The following is a 20,118-nucleotide window of genomic DNA, read 5'->3' as shown; positions in this document are numbered from 1 at the left end:
CCGTCTCACAGACCCCAACTAACCTGAGAACTCCAGAGAAAGACCACAGAATGACGGAAGGGAGATCAGAAACAGAGAAGAAAACGTGCCAGAGCTAACCCAAATCTGCAGAAAAGGCCCCACCGTGAGGTATCCCAGCTGGGATGATCTGGTGTGCTCCCTGGGGGCAGTGGCCACAGGCTCCTCTGTGGCCAGGTGACAACACGACAAAGGGACACACACTGCAGGGCGGGGAAAACACAGAACTTTATTTCAACAGAGTGATTAGGTTCCACCACACAACAGGGACACCATGGGATTTTTTCATTTAATAAATACAAATGAATAAAAATACTTTGTTAAGAGACTGCCTCTCCTCCCTCTCCCCATTTCACAGAAGCCTCCAGGCTAATTGTGTGCCCCTCAGGGGCCCGCACCCACAGCCCCCGTCTACTTACACAAACGACTCTCCTTTACAGAGAGGGCTCCCTCTCATTTGCCTGCAAATACTACTTAGGTACAATACCGCTCCTTTCCCCCATCTCCTTGCAAATACAAGTTCTTGCCCTGCGTTCCAAATTTTAAATGAGTCCCTTAAGGAAAGGAAAGAATCTGCTGTCCACAAAAGCCCAACGTGAAGCTACTTCAACCAGAAACTCACCCATGACACTCTGTGTGGGTTCAGTCACACAGACCACGATCCATTATGGAAGGGAGGGAGAAAAGTGATCACATCAAATCTACTGTATGCCTCATAGACCATCCCTTATTTCAAAAATAGAAATTCCTATTTAAATGCCGCCTGTGTGCAACAGGCCTGGTATTTGCTTCTGCATGTGGCAGATCTGTTATTGCTTACACTGTGGCCTCCTGGCCTGTGCTGCTCAGCGGGCCCTGTGAGAGAACATGGGAACCACATCAAAATCCTAAGTCACAAAACAAGGGCTCTGTCCCCAACCTGGACCCGGGGGCCCACATGCCCACCTCCACAGCCCAGTCAAGTGTGGGGATAAGGCACTCCTCTGTGCTCTGGGCTAAAATATGGTAGAGTCCCTTCTGACTTTTGAGTTGCAAAGAATGATTTTGTGCTAATAAATTCCCAGTGCATCCAAAATATACAAAAACCCTAGAATTTCCAGTTTATAGATGGGAAAAAAAAAAATTTCTGTAGATCCAGAAAAAAACTTCCATTGAAACTTTAAAGACCTCACTTGCACCTGCTCTAGTAATGCACTAGTTACTAATACACAACTGTAAATCTTTGATGAGTATGATCGGGAAAAAACTGTCTGTCCTTGTGATCAGCAATAAATTTCTTTTTTTTTTTTTTTTTTTTTTTTGAGACTGAGTCTCACTCTTTTGGCCAGACTGGAGTGCAGTGGCGCGACCTCGGCTCACTGCTACCTCTGCCTCCCGGGTTAAGCAATTCTCCTGCCTCAGCCTCCTGAGTAGCTGAGACTACAGGCGCACGCCACTACGCCCAGCTAATTTTTTGTAATTTTAGTAGACATGGGGTTTCACCGTGTCAGCCAGGATGGTCTCAATCTCCTGACCTCATGATCCACCTGCCTTGGCCTCCCAAAGTGCTGGGATTACAGGCACGAACCACCGCGCCCAGCCAATCAACGATAAATTTCTTTTCTATCTACCCCATTTCTTATTAATTCACACTTAAAGCATTTCCTGGAAGTATTTCTAAGTGTGATGGTTTGTAATACATAACAAATGAAAAAGATGTAATTAGATTATAAGAAAAGCATCTGCCTGTAGAATGTGAAGGAAGAAAGGAAGTAATGGACTCTTCATGGAGCCCACAGGGAACCAGAAGGGACCCAGAAAGGGTGCCGGGCCCTTCCCCTGTGCTGTAGCTCCAGGCCCCATTTCTTCAGAAGGAGCGTTCTGGGTATTCCATCGTCCCCTGGAAGTCTGGCAGGTGCGACCCCCTCAACACTCCAGGGAGGGAGGGAATCCACAGGAAGCCATGAACTGCTGGTTTCAGCGGGGAGAGGTAGTGCTGACAGCTCTGATAATCTACCTGAAGCCCTTTGTGAGGAATACTGTAAAACTGCAGTAAGCTGTCAATATTCGACATTGAGTCATCACTTCAGAAGAGAAGCCTGTTTGAAGTTGGAAAGGTTTAAAAAAAAAAAAAAGATACTGTGGTTCTTGCAAGTCTGCTTGTTTGGTGCCAGCACAGAGTAGCACTGTCATTAAGTGCTCCGGAGAATGCTGAGCTGCTTGGCGGTGTGTGCGCCTGTGCGAGGCGAGGTCTCAGAGTCCCAGAGACTTCTGGACGATCTGCTTGGCAATCTTATAGAACTGCTCCCGGTCATCGCGCCACATTTTGGACGCATCCACGTTAGCTCCACTTTCGTCATTGGGCTCTGAAAGAAAAGGGAACGCCCTCCATGTAAAAGGGAGTCCTACATGTAAGCAGCCTGGCAAGGCCTCCCATTTACTTAAAACACTGGAGGAGGCTTTCAAGAGCTGTGTCTCAGAAACAAACAAGAACCTGAGAACTGCATGGGGTCGGCCCCACCTCTAGAGGGCTGGCCACGCGGGTCTCAAAGAGCCACTCATGACTCCTGTGTTCTGAGTGTCTGAAGACGCCAGGACAAGCTGCCATCTGTCTTGCTGTGAACACGTGACACCCACCTAAGCACAGGCCCACACGGCCTCCCACAGCAGCCTCCTGGGTCACTGCACTTCCGGCACCCGGACAAGCTACATGGGACCCACCTGCTGCTTATTTCACCTGTCTCAAGACACCCTGCAGTATGGTTTCTCTCTCACAGAGCACCCTCTCAGCAAAACTGCCCCTCACAGCTCCCACCAAGACAATCCCAAGCAAATGTGCAGCCTAAGGCAGACACCTGACCCCAGGACACTTGACCCACCCACCAGACAGCGGCTCTGGCAGTCACTCCAGAACTGCAGTCAGGAGGCACGGAGGGAACAGCCAGGGCCTGCCGGAAGGCAGAAAGGAGAGAGACCACCAGAAACGGATGACATGTGCTGAAGCAGCGGCTGTGCAGTGTGGCGGCAGTACTGCTCAGAATGCACACGGGGACCGGTTCAGAGCAGAGCTGATGAGGATAAAACCCACAGCTGACATCTGAAGACAGCCTGAGCCACTGCCTCCCTCCCCACCTCCAATCTCCTGGCCTGGCTCCCTCCACTCAGCACATGAAGGGAGTTCCGCCTCAGCCCTCTCAGGATACACACTCGCATCACAGGCCCTGACCTCGCATCCCTCTGGACCCCACTCCACGGCGCCCAAGCGCTCTGCAGAGAACAGCTGAGTGGTCTCACTCTGGCATCCACCAACCCCCCGGCCCTCTGCTGGGTCTGCTCTTTCCTTTCGGACTCCCACCTTCCTTTCCCACACCCTTCCTCCTGCCTGCCCTGCTGTCACCCTCCGTCCTACTCCATCACCTGTACCGCCTCATCCAGAAATGACCCCACATCTTCACTCCCATGTCTGACCCCCTTTTGTGGATGGAGCCCCTTGTCCTACACACCTCAAACAGTTCCCCAAATCCTGCTGTCTCCTGAACCCAGAGCAGCACTTCCGGCACACCAAGAACCAGGAGTCCCAGAGCCCATACCTTTAAGGTCTCCCAAACCACCCCTTCCTCTTAGCCCTGGGACCACTCAGCCCTTCTCTTTTCTCTCCAGGCTACTGCAACACCACGAAGTCTCTGTTTATCTTCCATCACACTATTAGTAACAGCTGCAAGGATGGCCCTTCGAACGCACAGCTCACAGGACGTCACCCCCCCACTCCAATCCCCAGGGTCTGCTGGGGCTCCTCTCCCAGCGGCCTTGGCTCCAGCCAAAATGAGCTGGCAGTGCCCCCACCAAGTCAGCCGCCTCCTGCCTCTGGGCCTCAGCCCAGGCTGCTTCTTTTGCCCCAAATGTCGTTCCCTCCCTCCTACCTCATCAACACCTACACGTCCTAAACATACTCCAGACAGCCCCACCAGGAAGTGGCCCGAGAGTCCCTGCATGTATCTGATCTCAGGGTGTATCCGCTGGCCTCTAACTGCTAGTAGGCTTGGACAGTTCCCTAGAACCATGGGAACACAGAGGTGGGGTCTTTGTCACACAAAGCTTTACACCCCCAGTCCAGTGGGTGGCATGTAGTCGGTCCTTAATAAACACCTACTGAGGGAAAAAGAGGTTCAAGGACCAGAGACCAGTTAATTATGACCGAAAATACAATATACAACACCAGGCTGCACTAGAAGGCATGCTTACAACTGGACAAGTATATGGAGATAACACTAAACGGCAATAGCATGTGTAAACTAACTGCAAATGAGTAAAAGTTCATTATAAAGACAAGATGACCCAAGGCAGGAGAACACCTGCAGCCTGGGTCTCCACAGCAGCTCCTGCCAGGCGGCTCGGGCCTTACCTGCCAGCATGCTCACCACCGACAGCAGGATCTTCTCCACGCTCTGCACTGGACTCCACCGCTCCGCACTGCTCTCGTAGCCCATGGGGTCGTCGCCTGGCGCGTGGAGGATGGAAATGCAGACTCTCCCATCAGGGTAGACTGCAAGGGTCAGAGGCAGTCAGGTGAACCCAGGAATGGTGCCCAAGGCGTCACCGCGCTGGGGCAGGCTCCACAGATAATGAGAACAAGGATTACAGACACGGCAACCAAGCTGTTTGCACAGCTGGGGCATAGCCTGGGGCCCCTGAGTGTCATGCTTCATGTCTGCAGGAATCCCGGTGGGGCCAGCTCACTCACTGACAGGCTCCAGGCTGACCTGGCCAGTTCTAATCAGCTGTAATAATCTAATCCACTTTCATATAAACTTTTTTCAAGCACTATACACAAAAAGAGTAAATGAAAGGTTATCTGGCAAATATTTCATCAAAATATCTAATGTGATTAGGATTATTTACAATACTTTTCAGAGCTAGTTTCTTAGGTATTTCTAATTCTACCATTAAATCCCTGACCTGGTCTGTGTAAAATATATGTTCACATGGCTACAATAAAGGCAACTGGAATTATTTAAATATCTACAAAAAGAAAGACACCAGGATTTCTCTTGGTAGCTTACTCTAATAATAAGTAAATTATCATCAGTACTACCTGGAATGGAGATCAATGTGTCTAAATCAAATCCCTTTCCACCAAATATCATCATTAAAAAGATACGCAAGGTCTGATGAAGACAAATACATTTTTAATTCACAGCATGTAATCAGTCCTCTTTTACATATAATTGGGAGGAATTCTCAGATGGCTCCGTATATACTCAGACATCCAGCAATCCATCTAGATAGACTCAACTGTAAAATTATAAAGCCATTAAAGTTATAATAATAGAAATAGCAATTTTTAAATACTTTTATTTAACTCACCTAAATTCATGAGTTCTGAATTTCATGAAAATTTGCGAATGTTAATGGTGATCATTTACCTTCAAACAGTCTTGTCTTTCATACCTGGTCCTATGTGTTTCCTTCCACTCATCCATTGTTTCAGTGGTAAATCCTCTCTACTATCCAGGAACTGAACCACAACTTCTCATTCAAGGACAGTGGAAGAAACTAGATGCATACTTGCCCTGCACATCAGGCTGTCCACCTAAGATCCACATCCACAAAATCTGGAAGTTTCCCACTTCTGCGTCGCCTTCTCCAGGTGGGGGTCCCATAGGTGACACTGTGCACCCCCAGAAGCACCAAAAGCACCTGTGTCCCTGCCACAGCCCTTCCCCTTCACCAAGTCCCAGCAGTGCCACATCCTAAAACTCTCGTGGATCCACCCACATCTCTTCATCTTTAGTGCCCACATTTGGTTCCCAAGCTGCCGGTGTCTCCACCCTAGACCACTACAGCTGAGGGCCTGCCTGGCTTCCTCCTATCTGTCCTGTGCACTGTACCCAGAGCGAGCCGTCAGATATCGCTCTGGTCATGCTACTCCCTTGGAACCTTTCAATGGAGTTCTGCCACTCCCAGAAGAAAACATCAAAACCTTCAGTAATGACCAAAAGGCCTGAGGTAGTTCGGCCCCTTCCTTCCTCTTCCCTCACTTCCTGCTCTGGGCCTCTGCACATGTGAAGGACCCCTCCTCCCCGAATCACTTAGGTAACTCCTGCTTCACTCCCTACAGATGGTCCATCCAACCACCACCTCTGCAAGGTGCTGCCCAGACCTTCCTGATGTGACTTTGCATTTGTTTGTGTGATTCTCCCATCAATGTCCATCCCTGTCCTTGGACTATATGCTGCTGAAGGTCTGTTATTTGCTCACGACTGTATCCCAGCAACTTGTAGTAAATGTGTTGGATTTTTTTAAAGTACTTATTGACTGCCTAATTTTTATGATATTGATAGACCTACAGTTCTCAAAGATAATTTTTACAAAATCAAAATAATCCAATTACAGTAAGGCAAAAATTTAAAACTGTATTATCTGAGCATTAAAAATAATTACTAGAACACTAAAAATAATAATCAGACCACCTGCAGTACATAGTCACATAATGTAATCAGTTTATTGGTCATATTTGTCACTAATGCCACATCACAGGTATTGTTCTGAATAATATATTTATCCTCAATACAATTTTAGTATCTTAATTACCTACAATCCTCTTCACAGTTGCATTTTACAGCCAACCAACTTGAAACTGACTACTTCAATTACTCTTACCTATCAATTTTATTTTTTAACTTTTTATTATGGAGAATTCCAAAAACACACTTGAGTAGACAGTGTATGATGAACCTCCATGTTACCATTTAACTCAGGCTCATGGCCAGTCTCCCTGAAAGAAAGGCAGGCTTCTGAGCATCTCCTGTGCACACAAGACTGAAGTAGCTCTGAGACAAGAAAAGAAGTACCAGATGGTCTTTCTCAGACGGCCACCCACTACCTATGCGTACCAATATCTGCAGTAAATGAGAAGTCCTTAATGAGGGTTAGGACAGCAAGTCTAACAGCAGAGGGCATTTCCACGAGGGAAGTGGCGGGGGTATCGGGGGACAGTCCTGAAAACCCCTATGGCAAAGAGGAGTTCGAGTAGGGCTCTGCCTAGACAGGCGTAGACAAGGGGAAAGTATACCAAATGGATTCCATTTTAACCCCAGAGAGAAGTCAGAGGCTCAGAAAATTCTATAAATTCTCTCATGCTCTTTGATATGCATACAATAAGAAATTTGTTTCAAATAAATATTTCATTTTTGCAAAATAGGATACTTTATTTGCTTTTCTTCTCTATAGCTATTAAGATCGTGATTATCAGCGGCAATAATAATCATTTATAAGAAACATTATTCTAAATAACATCATTGAAGATATAACATATTTCCTTATTAATTCTCTTACGTATAATCCCCAAATGTAAAAGGAAGAAATAAAAACTACAGTTGTTCAGGAATTCCAATTCCTACTACTGGACACATTTTCAAATAGCTACAGTACAATTCACTTAAATGACCTTATTTTTTTCCTCCTTGTAAAAGTAATGTATATTAATTTTAGGGCAAAAAAAGATTTATAAAAAGGAAAAAATAATTTCAATCTGAAAAAAGAATCACTTAACATTTTTGTGCTTACTTTTCCAATTATATATACACTTACATGTAAATTTATTTTTCAAGAGGAAATTACAACAGTCCTACTGCTTTTCCCAGTCAATATAACACAAATATTATTTTGTTTTATTGATTCTTATTTTAGATCATTTTAAAAATCTACATCACATTCTAACATATACGATATGGTTTGGCTGTGTCCCCACCCAAATCTCATCTTGAATTGTAGCTCCCGTAATTCCCACATGTCATGGGAGTGACCCAGAGGGAGGTACTAAATCATGGAGGCACACCTTTCCCGTGCTGTTCTCGTGATAGTGCATAAGTCTCACGAGATCTGATGGTTTTATAAAAAGCAGTTTCCCTGAACACACTCTCTTGCCTGCCACCACTAAGATGTGCCTTTGCTTCTCCTTTGCCTTCTGCCATGATTGTGAGGTCTCCCCAGCCATGTGTAATTCTGAGTCCATTAAATCTCTTTCCTTTATAAATTACCCAGTCTTGAATATGTCTTTATTAACAGCGTGAGAACAGACTAATACAACATATAACTTAATTTATTCTTGTGTTAAAAACCCAGGTTAAGTCAAAATTTTCACCATTAAAAATAACACTATGACAAAGATTAGCATAACCCCTTCTGAGCACACACCCACAAGTAAAACTTCCTCCCCAGTGAAGTAGGGTGGCTGGTCAAATGGCATCCAGTTTTCTTTTATCTACATTAAACTGACCTTCAAAATTGAAATCATGTGTTGAATACCACCATGCTTACCTGGCTGAATTTCAAAACCTAAGAAGTGTTTTCTAAAGATCTACATCATAGACACATAGAATATACCACATTTCAAGTGGTTGATAAGATTATCTCTAAACCTATCCTGGTACCACAAAAACTACTTCCAAAAGCACTTACTGTTGGGATGAAACATCTCACAGGTAAATCTCATCTTTGGGGGACTTAACGGGTAATCAAGTGGGAAACTCAGGATGGCAGGAAAAACGCCAAACTCAAAGCAGGTGTCTTCTGGGCCCCTAGAAGATATCAAATATGTAGACTGAACTTCAAAGTACATTTTTCAACATCGACCACAACTGAGAAATAGGTTAAGAACATTTTTACCACTTTAAAAATGCACATGAGGCCGGGCGCGGTGCCTCACGCCTGTAATTCCAGCACTTTGGGAGGCCGAGGCGGGCAGATCATCTGAGGTCAGGAGTTCGAGACCAGCCTGGCCAACATGGTGAAACCCGTCTCTACTAAAAATACAAAAATTAGCTGGGTGTGGTGGCGAATGCCTGTAATCCCAGCTACTAGGGAGGCTGAGGCAGGAGAATCGTCTGAGCCTGGGAGGTGGTGAGCCAAGACTGCACCACTGCACTCAAGCCTGGGTGACAGAGCGAGACTCTGTCTCAAAAAATAAACAAAAATAAAAATAAATAATAATAATAAAAATGAACATGAAAAGATTATCTAAATGACAATGAATTGGTACTTTTTTCCTCAACTGAAAGCAATGTCTCATTCTCCTATTTCAATCTGGTCTAAATTTTAAGTACAAGTACAAAGACTGAGTTACAGGCAGTTTGCACATTTATAAAGGTTAAGAGTTGAGCAGCAAAACCTCTTGATAATTAGGGGATCGGAGAAAATAACTCATGTCAATGCTCTAAGATCTGGGAGCTTTTTCTGCAGATGTGGTACAATCACATTTTAGGATAAGGGTATGAATTACGGCAAAGGATATAGCAAGATTCCATTGTATTTCAACAGATGAGGGGCTAAGAGTTGTATTTTAAAGGTGATTTTTAATTTTTAAACGTGCCCAAGAAGGCATCTTTGCAACCTTCAAGAAGCAGATGAAGAGCACATGTGATCACTGCTGCATGCTAGGTGAAAGGCTAGGCACACAGGTACCACCACTCCAGGCCGCAACTGCAGGACCACGTGTCATGCCTCATCCCACTGATGCAACACTAGAACAACTCCCCGTCATGGGCACAGACACAGGCATGTGAATCTCCCTGGACCTATACTTTCCTCACAAGTAAATGGAAGAAATAGATGAAACCATTTCAGAAATCCTGCTTAAGGTTTAAAACCCAACAAGTATAAATTAACACTATCTTAACCAACAGTTCAAGGCATGATGGCCACAGGAGAGGAAAGTGATAGCCACCATGCCTGTACCTTTACGCCAGGGATGAACTCCTCCTCTCCGGCAAATCACATTAATAAAACACACATTCAAGGAGTTCTAAAAGATCTTGCACCATCTTTCTTTGATAAAAAAGCAGGACTGCTGAATGACAGTGACAGACACTGAAACAGTGGAAATTGCATTGTGTGTGACTCATCAGATCAATAAACAAGTCAGTAAATCCGTTTTACTTCTATGAACTGAAAGAACAAGTCCCTTCATAAACAGCTCTGCTCCTCTAACAGTAACGGCTAAGGCAGAAAGAACAGCTGCGCGGGGGCCAAGGCCTGGATGAGCAGAGGACAGTCCACACAAGACCTACTGCCTTCAGAAAGAATCCAGGATATGGCACAGGAAAAAAATAATTTTTCAAAAATACATTTTAAATCTTTAGTTAAAAAATAGATTTATTAAAAGTAAAATTTTGTTTTAAAAATCTTAAAATTATCTTGGTTCAGTGAAATTAATAACAACAGATTTGGAAATATTTATCTCTACAATTAAAAGAAAAAGACAAAAATCAAAAAGAAACTGAACAAAGAGCTTTAGCTTTCACCTGGAGGCGGCACTCAGGGCTGTCGGCAGCAACAGCAGATGCCGAACGGCTCATGGCCCTGACGGGGCTGATCTGCGGGCAACAGTCAGAAGAGAACAAGGCAGTGATTGCTTCGTGGAGACAAGATTTTTTCAATCTAAAAGACAAATTTTGATTCTGAAAACTGTCTTTGCTACCTTTTGGGAAGAGAGTGAATATGGCCACTTTGTTTTGGGGAGCGGGTTACTGAGTGACAGTCCCCAGAGCCTCCGCATGACCAGCACAGGGAACACCACCGAGGGAGGCATGAGCACAAGGTCCTGCTACTGGTACAACAGCTACGCTGGAGAGGGCAGTGCCCGGATGAGTACCCCCGGCCCTGCACTGGCCCCCAGCACCCAGTAGCTTGGGGATGCCTCAAGCCTGGGTTACTCTGCTCCCCCTGCAATGGCCTGAACAAACACATTCCTGAAGCCCAACCTTCTCAACACAGGGTGGGCACACACCATGTATCAGAGTGACGCGTGGCCACCCCGAGCCTCCTGTCCAGTACAAGAGCTCAGTGCAAACGATAACCGCCACCCATTCACTCTCCACATGCACTCTGATGAAAGAGCACCAAGGATTGTGGTTTTCATTTTACTGTCAAGCAAGGCTGGAAAATTCAAGGATGAAATGACTTAGTCAAGGTCCTAGATCAATTTAGTATTAGAGTTAAGAGAACACAGTTCAAACTGTGAAATCAGAAATCAGGTACATAAAGATAGTATCTTTAAAAGTAACACTGTTCATATGTCAGGAACGCTTGCCAGCACTCAATATTTCTGGCACCTCTGAGTCTAGAATAAGAAAAAATGTCTGGGTAGTGTTTTTGGAATGAGCCAAATGGTATTTGCTCAATACTTTGATAACAGATCTTTGTTTCTCACAATAGGGCTTTCTTTCAAAAAAAATTTTTTTAATCTACCAGGTCGTTCCTAGCCTCAGAAGCATGACCAAACATTTCCTGAAGTGCGCCCACATCTTAAATATCAAAGTTATTTGCAAATGCTCCGGTTCACTGCTGGTTTGAAACTGGGGTTTCTTTCTCTTTTCTAGAATGCCTGGCGCCCAGACAGGAGGGCAGGTGGGCAGTGGTGTGCAGCAGCATGCCTGACCCTATGGAACATGCCTTCCAGGCAACTCCTGAGCCAGGAGTGGGAGACGCCACAGTGCTGTTTTTGGACAACTTTTATTGCCATACTCCCAGACAACCTCACTTCTCTTTCACCAAAGATGGCCTCACCTGGGAATCTTCAAAAGAAACAACAAGAACAAGGAGGATGCAAATATATTAATCAATGGGGAAATTAATCAATGGGGAAAGAACTGTCTTTTCAAAAATGGTGCTGAGACAACTGGATAACCACATACAAAAGAATGAAACAGACTCCCACCTAACTCACATGAAACTAACTCAAAATAGATCAAAGGCCTAAATGTAAAAGTGACAAAACACAAAACTTCTACAAGAAAACAAGAGAAAATCTTTGTAACCTTGGGTTATATACAACACCAAAAGCATGCTCCATGTAAGAAAAAAATGCAAAATCGCACTTCATCAAAATTAACAACTTTTTAGTTTCAAAAGACTCATATTAAGAAAACAAAATGGAGAGTTGCAGATTGGAAGAAAATATTTTAAAATCCTATGTCTAATGAAGGACTTGTATCAAAATATATTTTAAAAACTCTTATGTCCCACCAACAAGAAAACAACCCAATATAAAAATGGGGAAAAGTTCTGAAGTTCACCAAAGAAGATACATGAATGGCCAATAAGCCTATTAAGAGATGCTCAACATCATTAGTCGTCAAGAAAATCCAAGTCAAATCTGTACGGAGACCGCACTTTACACCCACCAGAACAGCTATTATCAGACAACAGTGTTGGTGTGGAAGTAGAGAAACTAGAACACTCATACACTGCTAGTGGGAATGCAAAATGGTGAGCTACTCTAGAAAGACAGTCTGATAGCTTCTTAAAACATTAAATGCAAATTTACTCCATACCCCAGCAATTCCAGACCTCTATATCTAGTCTAGAGAAATGAACCCCATGTCCACACAGACAGTGTGACATGACAAGTATTTACAGCAGCATTTGCTCAAAAGAGCCAAGAAATAGGAAGCCCAAAAGTCCATCAACTGGGGAATGGAAAAGGAAGGAGCTGCTGATATGCAGTATAACGTGGATGAATCGCAAACATGTTCTGCCAAGTAAAAGAAGCCAGGCACAGATGATTAGACAGTGAATTCCACGTATAGGAAAAGTCAGAAAAGGCAAATCTATAGTCAGAGGAAAGAGTAGGGATTGCCTGCGGGTTGGAATGGGAACTGACTGCAAATAGGCTTAAGGATCTTTTTGGAAATATTCTAAAACTGGATTGTGGTGATGACTGCAAAACTCTAGAAATTTACTAAAACCACTGACTTCTATACTTAATGCAGGTAAAACGTACAGTATGTAAATTATCTCAATAAAGCTGTTCAGGCTGGGTGCCTTGGCTCCTGCCTGTAATCCCAGCACTTTGGGAGGCTGAGGCAGAAGGATCGCTTGAAGACAGGAGTTCGAGACCAGCCTGGAAAAGAGAGCAAGACCAAAGCATTTTAAAAACCAGCTGGGCGTGGTGGTGTGCGCCTGTGGTCCCAGCTACTTGGGAGGCTGAGGTGGGAGGATTGTTTGAGCCTGGGAATTGGAGGCTGCAGTGAGTTGTGATTAGGCCACTGCACTTCAGCGTAGGTGACAGAGCTAGACCATGTCTCCATAAGAAAGGGAGAGGTGGGGAGGGAAAAAGGAGGGGAGAAAGGAAGAGAGAAAGGAAGGGAGAGAGGAGACGAGAGGAAGGAAGGATGGACAGACGGTTCCAGACCTATTATTCTAGAATCTGCCTTTATCATCTATATTGTGTACATCTTTCCATGCCAGGATGAAAATTCCACCTGAACTGTTTTAGAGCTACATGGCATTACTCTATATAGATGCTCCATAAATTATGTGGAAGAGTGATGTTTCCTTTTTTATTAATGCAATGAATGTGGCAATAACTTCTTCATATAGGGAACTTTGTAACACTTTTGTTGAAGAAACTGCTATGGTGAGATTACATACAATACAAATTATAAACACCTATTTTATTATCTCGGGTCTATTTTAGCAAGGCATAATACTGCCAAGAGATGCTCTGTGACAGTCTTCAGTCAACAAGAAATCTGGACATAAAGGGAGGCTGCTGTGCCCCCGACACTTGCCCCCAGTGTGAGAAGGGCTCCGGGTAGAAGTGGCAGCCTGGGAACCCTCAAGCTGGCTGCCATGAGCCAGTTGGAGAACCTGGGAGCATCCATCCACCAGCTGGGCCCCAAACACACCATTCAGTAAAGGAAGGTCCTTATTTCACCACAGCCTCTAGAACCACTGGTCTGGGGAGGTGACAGCAGTCAGGCACGAACCATCAGGAAGGTCACTATGCCAGCTGATCTGGGAATGCTGGGGCAGGACACAGCAGACAGCAACGGCCAAGGGACTCCACGGCTTGTCCGGCCACTGGGGTTGAACAGCTGTCTAGGGCTCCTTCCATCCTACAGAAGTGCATCAGTGAAAGAGGGCACCCACCCTCTCTGCAGCTGCACCCCCGTCACCACGGCTTAGTGGCAATGGGGTCACAGGCCACGGACCCTAGAGCTGGGCAAGACCTGTAACCATCTATCTAGAAGATGCTGATGAACCTCTCTGTTTTGATCCAAATAAGTGAAAGAGAGGCAAAATGACTGGGCCAAGAGCAGCAGGCCATGCTAGCAACCACAGCCATGGTGGCCACATCCCCTGGTGTGCCGCTGTCCCAGCCACACTTGATTTGACTGCAGGCTCAGACCCCACCATGAGCTCAGCAGGGTCAGCAGAGTTATTTCCGGTGTTTAAAGACGCAGCCTGAGGACTCTCATTATTTAGTCCTCTCATTCACTAATCTGTTCTATTCTCTATCCTAATCCCTCAACCCTGATCTTCCAAGGTAAAGATTTCAGTGCATCTTTGACATGTCTGTATCCTCAGACAAGGGCCCTAATATATAACAGGCACTTAGTATTTGTTGCTTAGATACCTAAAATGACATTTTCTTCACTGGCCCTTAAGGCAAGCACAACAGCAAAAACCAACAGCCACGAGACTTCCGTGAGGCAACCCCGGGTTTCAGAAATACTAGGGTAGAAAGGCAGCCCTGGAAGCCATCAAAGAATAAAGAGAAAAAGAAGAAACCTATCACCAAGGAGTAAAGACTCAGCCAGATGTCTGCCAAAACAGCAGGGAGAGACAAACCGATGGGAGGACAGTTAATTCCCTAATAGGCGTTTTAAGTGCACTTGTAAACGGCCTCTTGTTTGTGAAGGGTCTGGAACAGGACCAAAACCCACAAACTCACCAGGATCTTCAAGCAGGGGAATTCCACACTAATGCAAAAAGCCTTGTTCAAACACAAAAGTGCTCTACCTAAAAATAGTTCTAATTACTTTTTAAGACAGGTTTTCAAAATATTGGTTTAATTTTATACTGTTTATTTAAAATTGGTAATAGTTACCCTAATAGATTTTTAACAATGAACATTTTTTTAAAACCACACTGGAAGGCTCAACTGTTCCTTTAATGAGCTTCCAAATAGGCGTACTGAGGAGCCAACATCCCCCAAATACTGCAGACCCGACAGGCGTCTTCAACCTCTACACAAAGACAGGCCTCCCGCTACTCTGTGCCCCTGCAGCAGGCATGCTGCCCCACTGGCGTGAGTGCAGATGCGCCTGCGTTAACACATGAAACAAGCAGGTTACACATCAGTTCATGTATATGACCTCCTGCTTCTACAGAAATAAAGAGCTGCCCCGAAACAAGTATACAGCCCCACAGCTCACTAATGAGGACAGTGCAGACTGGGGGACTCGCCATTCATCTCATAACTGCCTTGGGGGCCACATTACACACAAACACAGATTCCAGAAACCTTCAGACACAGAAAAAACACATGCCCATAGGCCCAAGCAATTAGGATGTTACAAATGATCAGGAAATGGCAGGCCTGCCGTACCATCTGAATAATGTTTGATGATTTTTTTAAAACATTTTGTTTATCTAAAAAACTAATTTTCATATCAATTTAACCTCCACAGACAATACTTAGCTGTGATTTGTTTCTCAGACTAACCTATAGAGCATTAAGAATTAATGTGATCTGCCGGGCGCGGTGGCTCACGCCTGTAATCCCAGCACTTTGGGAGGCCGAGGCAGGCGGATCACAAGGTCAGGAGATCGAGACCACGGTGAAACCCCGTCTCTACTAAAAATACAAAAAATTAGCCGGGCGCGGTTGTGGGCGCCTGTAGTCCCAGCTACTCGGGAGGCTGAGGCAGGAGAATGGCGTGAACCCGGGAGGCGGAGCTTGCAGTGAGCCGAGATCGCGCCACTGCACTCCAGCCTGGGCGACAGAGCGAGACTCCGTCTCAAAAAAAAAAAAAAAAAAAAAAAAAGAATTAATGTGATCCAAGCAACTGGCAAATTCCAAAAGCATAAGGAAGTTTAAGGTCACATCAAGCCAGAGCTCACACTTGTTTCACAGCCCTCACTTTCTGGTCCTTGCCCTCTAGAGCACTTCTCAATGCAACAAAATCTAACCCGAGGCCTTTCTGCAAATTAAAAGACCTCACTAATGAGAAAACAAAGACTGGGCTTGGTGCTGTGGCTCAAACCTGTTATCCCAGCACTCTGGGAGGCCAAGGCAGGGGGATCACCTGAGGTCAGGAGTTCGAGATCAGCTTGGCCAATATGGGGAATCCCTGTCTCTACTAAAAATACAAAAATTAGCCAGCCATGGTGGTGGGTACCTGTAATCCCAGCTACTAGGGAGGCTGAGGCAGGATAATCGTTTTAACCCAGGGGGCAGAGGTTGCAGTGAGCTGAGGTCACGTCACTGCACTCCAGCCTGGGCACCAAGAGTGAAATTCCATCTCAAAAAAAAAAAAGAAAAGAAAAAGAAAAGAAAGAAAACAGAGACTGATTACAAATTTCAGCTTCCTAAATTTTACTTAACCTCACTTTGCTGAAAATATACTAAGAATGGCCAAAAATTGCACATCTAAGGTAGAAAGAAGAAAAAGCAAAGTGAGTCAGGGCCATAGAACACTCTAAAATCAGGGGTTCATGTGTTTCTCTTTCCAAGCAACGTCACCCTAAGTTAAATGCCATGAATCCCAGAACCATGCTGCTCACTTACTTGGGTCAGACAGAATACAAAGCCAACAAACCCAGACGAGGCAACAGAAAAAAGGAGAAGCAGCACAGGAAGATACAAACTGGGAGGAAAGGAGAAGAAAAAGAAGTCCTGGCCCAAAGGCAGGGCAGGCAAGGCTGCACTAACATGCCTGTTGTGATCAGACACACCTTCGAGGACCCTTTTCTCGTCAAAATTTCAGACCTGTAGGGACTACTTCTGGAAGCCAAAGCCACCTACACCACTTGAGGTTAATTTAACCACAATCATACAACATTCCAAAATTACCACCTTAAAATTCTCAAATATATAATACATATATTACATGCTTATAACTAAACCTTTGATTGGCTCTAAGGAAACACTCATTTCTTTTGGATCAACGCTCAGGTTCTTCTCTCCTTTCAGACCAGCAGCCTAGAGAAGAGCTGGGCATTACTGGAGAACTCAGTCTTTTTTCCAGGTGACGCTTTTGGGCACAGTCACACTGCTGATGTGATTCTTACATCTGACTTCCAGCAAAGACCTAAAAACTAGTACACATAAGATTAACTTACATGATCAATGCCTCCCATTCAAAAAAATTCTCTTCATTCATGGGGCCTGTAGGGTGAGAAAAAATTTCACAACATTTTAACTTTGAAGGAACTTTGGCAATTAAAAGTAAATTATAAGGAAGTTAACTTTGGTACCTTACCTGCTACAATTCCTTCTGGAGGATTCAGTGTTAATTCTATAAAATTAATAAGTAAAACCATTACCAAACAGAATAAATGTTACATTGTCATTTTAACAAAACACCTTTACAAAATATATAAGCCTATAAACCACAGAATATGCATATTAACAAGTGAAAATTCTGTTTGCCCAAAGTGAATACCTAGTACAATAACGGTTCTGATAAAGACCAAACAGTTTTTTTTGTTTGTTTTTTTTTTTGAGACAAAGTCTCACTTACTCTGTCGCCCAGGCTGAAGTGCAGTGGCGTGATCTCGGCTCACTGCAAGCTCCGCCTCCTGGGTTCACACCATTCTCCTGCCTCAGCCTCCTGAGTAGCTGGGACTACAGGCACCCGCCACCACACCCAGTTAATTTTTTGTATTTTTAGTAGAGACAGGGTTTCACCATGTTAGCCAGGATGGTCTAGATCTCCGGACTCGGTCTCCCAAAGTGCTGGGATTACAGGCGTGAGCCAGCGCACCAGCCCAAACAGTTCTTTATACCAACAAAATACAGACTTTCATTTTTCTTTTTATTTTTACTAATGCAAAAGCAAACATAAGAGGTACAGTGTCTTTCCAAACTGTTTCCGCTGGTTACTTTGTTGTTTAGTTTTGAGACAGGGACTCACTCTGGTTGCCCAGGCTGGAGTGCAGTGGGCAGAGTACCAGGGAAATTAATAAAACAGTAAGCAAACATACAGAAAAAAAAAAAAATCAATGAAACCAAAAAGTGGTTCTCTGAAGAGACAGAAAATTATAAATCCTTGCCAAATAAATATTAGGTATAAGGACTGAAAAAGAAATAAAACTCATTATTCACAGATGCTATGTCCATATACACAGGAAAGCCCCAAAAAGTCTAAAGACAATTAGTAAAAGTGAGTTTGGCACAGTTGCTGAATATGAGGTATATATGTGTGTGTGTGTGTGTGTGTGTGTGTGTATATATGTCTAAAAGCTATATAAAAATGCAAACAAGAATAGCCAAGACACGCCGGGCGCGGTGGCTCACGCCTGTAATCCCAGCACTTTGGGAGGCCGAGATGGGCGGATCATGAGGTCAGGAGATGGAGACCATCCTGGCTAACACAGTGAAACCCCGTCTCTACTAAAAAAAATACAAAAAACTAGCCGGGCGAGGTGGCGGGCGCCTGTAGTCCCAGCTACTCGGGAGGCTGAGGCAGGAGAACGACGTGAACCCGGGAGGCGGAGCCTGCAGTGAGCTGAGATCCGGCCACTGCACTCCAGCCTGGGCCACAGAGCCAGACTCCGTCTCAAAAAAAAAAAAAAAAAAAAAAAAAGAATAGCCAAGACACTATCTTTAAAAAGAAGAAACAGAAAGCTTCGTCTATGAGTTACCAAGCCTTCCTTACAGAGCTACGGAAATTCAGGCAATGTAGCACTGGCTCGAAGTTAAATTGAACCATGGGGCAGAAGAGAGAGCCCAGAAGCATACCTGTGCCAAACCAGACCCTGACTCGGGGGAACACAGAGCTACGGCCCAGAGGCAAAGGGCAGTCTTTTCCATGAATGATGCTCATCTCTAAGACAAAAAAAAATCAAACTTTCCCCATCTCACACCACATATAAAAATCAAAATAGGTAAGAAGAAAAAAGGAGGCAGAGTTGAACAGAGCCACTGCCAGAGTCAACATGGATAGTGCTGTGGTCCAAACGCTTTTGTCCCCCCAAAATTCCTATGCTGAATCCTAATGTATGTGGTATTGGGAGGTGGGGCCTTTGGGAGGAGATTAGGTCAGGAGGGCAGAACTCTCATGAATGGAGTTAGTGCCTTTATAAGAAGAAATAAGAGAGATTTGCCTCTTGGCCATGTAAGGGCACAAGGATAAGACAGTCATCTGCAAACCAGGAAGACAGCCCTTACCAGACTTGCCAGCCTCCAGAATTGGGAGCAATAAATGTTTGTCATTTAAACTCCCTGGTCTTTGGTTTTTTTTTACAGCAGCCTGAACTGACTAAAACAGATGACAAATAAGCATATGAGAAAATGCTCAATATTGTGAATCATAAGAGTAATGCAAATTAAAACCACAATAAGATACAGCTCAATAGCTTCAGCATTATCCATACCTTTATTCACAACAGAATGACCAAAATTAAAGACTTTAACTGCTGGCAAGTTTAGCAAGTAGATCTCTCATGCATCACTGATGGGAATGCAAAATGGTCTGGTTACCCTTTGGGAAAGAAGTTTGACCATTTCTACTAAAATTAACTATATATTGACCCTAAGACCCAGCAATTCTACTGGGTCTTATGTTGCCATAGACTTGTGTGTGAATGTTCGTAATAGCCCCAAACTGGGAACAACCCAAAAGTCCATTGATATGGTTTGGCTTTGTGTCCCCACCCAAATCTCATCTTGAATTGTAATCTCAAGGTGCTGAGGGAGGAACCTGGTGGGAGCTGACTGGATCATGGGGGCAATTTCCTCCATGCTGTTCTCATGATATCTAGTGGTTTTATAAGTGTTCGAAAGTACCTCCTTCACTCTTCTCTCTCTCTTGCCACCTTGTGAAGAAGGTGCTTGCTTCCCCTTCGGCTTCTGTCATGACTCTTAAGTTTCCTGAGAACTCCCTAGCCATGTGGAACTGCGAGTCAATTAAACCTCTTTCCTTTATAAATTACCCAGTCTCAGGGAAGTTCTTACAGCAGTGTGAAAACAGACGAATACAGTAAAATGGTACCAGGGTGCTGCTATAAAGACAACCTGAAAATGTGGAAACAACTTCGGAACTGGGTAGCAGGCAGAGGCTGGAACAGTTTGGAGGGCTTAGAAGAAGGAAGATGTGGGAAAGTCTGGAA

At 44.5% G+C, this 20,118-nt stretch overlaps 1 protein-coding gene across 2 annotated transcripts in view; it reads right to left on the bottom strand.

Annotated features, from left to right (window-relative positions):
* Positions 1-231: 231 nt before the first annotated feature.
* The window catches only part of UBE2G2 (ubiquitin conjugating enzyme E2 G2), a 34,252-nt gene continuing 14,365 nt past the window's right edge, over positions 232-20,118 (bottom strand). The window contains exons 2-6 of one of the 2 annotated variants that reach the window (XM_050784519.1): positions 17,268-17,303; positions 17,128-17,173; positions 8,458-8,576; positions 4,400-4,540; positions 232-2,363 (exon numbers count right to left, since the gene is read on the bottom strand). In XM_050784519.1, the coding sequence (XP_050640476.1) occupies positions 2,251-2,363; positions 4,400-4,540; positions 8,458-8,576; positions 17,128-17,173; positions 17,268-17,303 (455 nt within the window). In that variant the 3' untranslated portion in view covers positions 232-2,250. The remainder of the gene's footprint in view (positions 2,364-4,399; positions 4,541-8,457; positions 8,577-17,127; positions 17,174-17,267; positions 17,304-20,118) is intronic. The other variant, XM_050784520.1, reaches the window with a different exon arrangement.

Source organism: Macaca thibetana, chromosome 3 (assembly GCF_024542745.1).
Source record: "Macaca thibetana thibetana isolate TM-01 chromosome 3, ASM2454274v1, whole genome shotgun sequence".
Classification (NCBI taxonomy): Eukaryota; Metazoa; Chordata; class Mammalia; order Primates; family Cercopithecidae; genus Macaca; species Macaca thibetana.
Note: the sequence above shows the minus strand (reverse complement) of the source record. Positions and strands in the feature narration are given on the sequence as shown.